We start from the raw sequence: 3964 nt of genomic DNA, 5'->3' as shown, positions 1-3964 counted from the left end.
TGGAAAGAGATGGGATAATTGAGAAGTCATCAAGTGAATGGGCCTCACCTTTGGTGATAGTTAAGAAGAAGGATGGGGGTATTCGGCTTTGTGTCGATTACAGGCAACTGAACCAGGTTACAAAGTTCGATGCGTACCCTATGCCTAGAGTTGAGGAGTTACTAGATACAATAGGGGATGCAGAATTGATAACGACGTTGGACCTTGCAAAGGGATACTGGCAGGTACCCGTGAACGAGAAGGACAGGGAGAAAACAGCATTTACTAGTCCTCGAGGACTTTATCAATTCAAGACTATGCCATTTGGTCTTAGTGGTGCACCTGCAACCTTTCAACGCATGATGGATGAAATCTTGAGAGGGACGGATACCAGTGTACAAAAGTGGCCAAACTGCATTTTTCCAGGATGCTATTTGAAAAGGAGCATTTTATACGGTTTTTAGAAATTGAATCAAGGTTTTGGTATAAATTATACAAAATTTTGGAAAAAGCTGCTACCTGCAATCTAATATCTGCTAGCTGGTAGTTGCAATCTGCTCTATCTAACCTGCAATCTACTATCTGCTAGCTGCAGAGCTGCTAGCTGCAATCTGCTAGCTGCAATCTGCTGGCTGCAATCTGCTTGCTGCAATCTGTTAGCTGCAATCTGCTAGCTGCAGAACTGCTAGCTGCTACCTGCAATTTGTCAGCTGCAATCTGCTAACTGTTGAGACTGCCAGCCAATGCTAAGTGCTATTTCTATTATTTTTATTAACTATTATTAAACTAATTATCATAATAATCATGGAAGAAGTTGATTGTTCTTTGGTTGAAAGTTGGATTAAAGATGGAAAAACATATGCTTGGATTAGTGAGCAATTGCAGCAATTGTATCCTAACATATCAAGAGGTCTTTCTGTTCGGAGTGTTAGAAGGTTTTGCAATAACCATAATATTAGTAAAATGACTGATGATGAACTTGATGATGTTGTTACTGATGCAGTGAAAGATGTAAGGCATATATCTACTCAGTAGCATAAATTAGTTTTGTACATGTATATGCTTTTAAAATAGGTGGGGGAGGTTTACGGAAGAAAAATGATGAAAGGGTATTTAGCTTCATCACTGGATATTGATGTTGGAGAACATCGAATAGCATCATCTTTGCAACGAGTGGATCCAGAGGGTTATGAGAGACGAAGGAGTGATACAGTAGACAGAGCCAATCCTATCCCATATTCAGCTCGTTACTTTGGCCATAAATTACATATGGACCAAAATGAGAAATTAATTAGGTATGGTGTTACTCACGTTATTGCAGTTGATGGGTTCTCAGGAAAAATTGTTGCTCACACATCCATGCCAATTAAAAACAATTTAACTATTTATCAAAAAGTTTACAGGTGGGAATAACAATTATTAATATTTGCAATTATTTGTTACTGTTTTTCAGAGAGGCAGTTTTGCAGTATGGACTGTGGCATCAGCTAAGAGTTGATCATGGGAGAGAATTTTATCTGTCACTATATGTTCAAAACCGTGCTAGAGAACTGCATGGACCACAGGACATAACTTCTTTTTGTCAAACTCCTTCTACTCAGGTATGTACATATTAATGTCACTTTGTAAATCTAAACTTATATTTTACAGAATTTAGCTGTTGAGAGATTATGGGTTCAAGTTAACAGCAGAGTAAACTACCCAGTGAAACGTGTATTAGTCAAAATGGAAGAAAACCAACTACTGGACTTGTCTAACACAACAACGCAATACTGTGTATCTTATGTGCTGATTAACACATGTAATGTAGGCATGGAGAGATTTGTTGGATCATGGAATGCACATTCTATTGCAGGTTATATCTATCGATCATGCTTCTTATCATTATATAAAATAGGGAAAGGAATACCCAACAATTTGGCATTAAACTGTAATACTTCCCCTGTGCCAGTGTCAGCTGTTCCAGTTGTAGATACAGCTGCTAGAGAGTATCAAAGAGACCAGGGACAGTTGACACTCTTTTCTAACTTTGGTACTGATCCAATTGGAAACAGACAAGATTTAATCAGAAGAAGAGAGCATCTGTTTCATTCAAAGGGATTCACATATGAAAACATGTTTACTAATACAGTTTCTGATGATGGACAAAAACTAGTCAATGGAATCCTGATGCACATTGAATTAACAAATAGATTAAGTTTATTATTGTGATTGATTTAGCAAAATACCTGATAAATGTGAACCAGACAATAATTGAATACAGTGTCATGATTGAATAACATTTTAGCAAATTTACACAAAGGAGTCATTAGGAAGTTAGTCCATAGTAGTTAATCAATTAAGTTCGATGACTTCATTGCTAGAGCTTGAATTGATATTTCCCATTGCTTCAATGATCAGTTTAAACTGGTTAGAATAAGGCAGCTTCTTATGTGTTTCGTCCGTTACTGGCAAGCGGCAATGTGGACACGTTTCACTCTCTCTTATCCAATTGTCAAAACATGTTTGACAGCAACCAAGAGTCTTGCAACAGGTCATGATCACACAATCTATTGATATCCTCTCCTTACATATGAGGCAAAGGAGATTAGCACAAACAACGTCCACAATCTTCTTATATTCTTGTCCTCCTTCTTTCTTCACTTTTATCAGGCTCTCCAGACTTGAGATTCTTTTCTCTAAATCACTTGGTATCCCAGGCGGTAATACGATCGGACATGATGAACTAGATGGTCCGGGAGATAGATCAGATTTTGATTTTTTAGATGGTTTATAGAAGCTAGTTTCCACAAAATCATCGTCATCATCACTAATGGTTTGGTCATTTGCAGAAAGAAAACGGTAATCTTTTCGTGACACTGCCTTCACTAATAGTGCTGCTCTCCAATACTCACTGCCTATTACAGTAGATATGCATAATTTTATTAAAGTGAATTGTGTGTACTTACTTCGTGTCGTCTTGTTATCAGGAATCCTCAGGTTATCTTTGTCTAAGAGAACTACGTCATTACCCTCAAAAGCCTCTACAGAGACAATGTTGCTCACTGCTTCTATGCAAGCCGTAGCAGGTGTCAAAGTTACTGGGTGGTTGCAGGTTTTCTTTGCTTTCCCTTCTGATACAGAGCATATCTCCACGTTTTTTCTCCACGACTCATTCTTTAATGTACCAGGAGGAGCTCTAGAACCTTTAAGAGACAGTTTAGGCTTGAATGAATTCGTCCCGAACTTTCTTTTACCACCATGATTGCTTGAACTGCTGCTACTCGACTGGTGAGTCAGCGGGGTAGACGCAATTGGTGGAGGTAAAGGAGGTACATCACAGGATTGTCCTTGGACAACAAAAGTAGTGCAGTAACTGCTGTTTGCCAATCTAAAAGTACCGTCAGTCTCTGCCTCTTCAAGAAAACCTTCCTCAGAAATGAGAACGATACTGTCGGGGTAAAGGCAGGGGCGTATCTAAGGGTGGGCCTGGGTGGGCCTGTGCCCGACCAACTCAGCAGTCCAAAAAATTTTTTCCTTTTGTATATTAGTCCTTTTAAAAATATTGCTCACTTTATTATGATAGCAATGAGACAAGACTAGCATAGCTAATAGTTTTAGCCAGTGTAAATATAATGATGACATGGTAGAGACTTCCATAGTTCCATTTGGGCAATTGGGCTGCCATTTTAAAAATAATAACTACTACTAACCAATCAGTTATTAGACTATTCACATTAATTATTAAAGTAATCGAGTTGAAAATGGCTAAGAAACTCTGCTGAGTCTGTTTGAATGTCTTCCCAAGGCCAGTACTACTACTAATGAAGAAAATATAAGCACTGAAGTGCACATCTTAGCTTAATTAAAGTAAAAATCGTAGTATTTAATTGACCACGCCCATCATGAATATTAATTAGCTCTGAAATTTTTCACGGCGCACGAAGCGCGCCGCATATCTTTTCTCCGTGCCCACCCAACTCTCAGAGCTTAGATACGCCCCTGG

General features: G+C 38.5%; 2 protein-coding genes across 3 annotated transcripts; one reads left to right on the top strand and one right to left on the bottom strand.

Annotated features, from left to right (window-relative positions):
* Positions 1–373: 373 nt before the first annotated feature.
* On the top strand, positions 374–2221 carry LOC109589075 (uncharacterized). Of its 2 annotated transcripts, none has more exons than XM_020005198.1 (5): positions 374–990; positions 1054–1274; positions 1433–1580; positions 1630–1834; positions 1877–2221. In XM_020005198.1, the coding sequence occupies exons 1-5, from the start codon at positions 784–786 to the stop codon at positions 2188–2190; spliced, it is 1095 nt and encodes a 364-aa protein (XP_019860757.1). In that variant the 5' UTR covers positions 374–783; the 3' UTR covers positions 2191–2221. The 2 variants fall into 2 exon arrangements, with proteins under 2 accessions (XP_019860757.1, XP_019860756.1); XM_020005197.1 differs by having other exon boundaries at positions 1054–1382.
* Positions 2195–3435, bottom strand: LOC109589073 (uncharacterized; the record flags this gene model as incomplete). The annotated part of the gene is made up of 2 exons (XM_020005196.1): positions 2195–2876; positions 2928–3435. Coding segments are annotated over 2 exons (1071 nt in total), but the record flags the coding sequence as incomplete, so codon positions are not given.
* Between the last annotated feature and the right edge of the window lie 529 nt (positions 3436–3964).

This window comes from Amphimedon queenslandica, unplaced genomic scaffold, assembly GCF_000090795.2.
Source record: "Amphimedon queenslandica unplaced genomic scaffold, v1.1 AMPQUscaffold_11654, whole genome shotgun sequence".
NCBI classification, from domain to species: domain Eukaryota; kingdom Metazoa; phylum Porifera; class Demospongiae; order Haplosclerida; family Niphatidae; genus Amphimedon; species Amphimedon queenslandica.
This window is presented reverse-complemented; position numbering and strand designations above follow the sequence as displayed.

Excerpts from the sequence above, each read along its gene's own strand:
- LOC109589075 (XM_020005197.1), top strand. The coding sequence starts at position 784 with ATGGAAGAAGTTGATTGTTCTTTGGTTGAAAGTTGGATTAAAGATGGA. Across the intron at positions 1,581-1,629 it reads GTCAAACTCCTTCTACTCAG|AATTTAGCTGTTGAGAGATT; the intron begins GTATGTACATAT and ends TATATTTTACAG. Across the intron at positions 1,835-1,876 it reads GAATGCACATTCTATTGCAG|GGAAAGGAATACCCAACAAT; the intron begins GTTATATCTATC and ends TATATAAAATAG.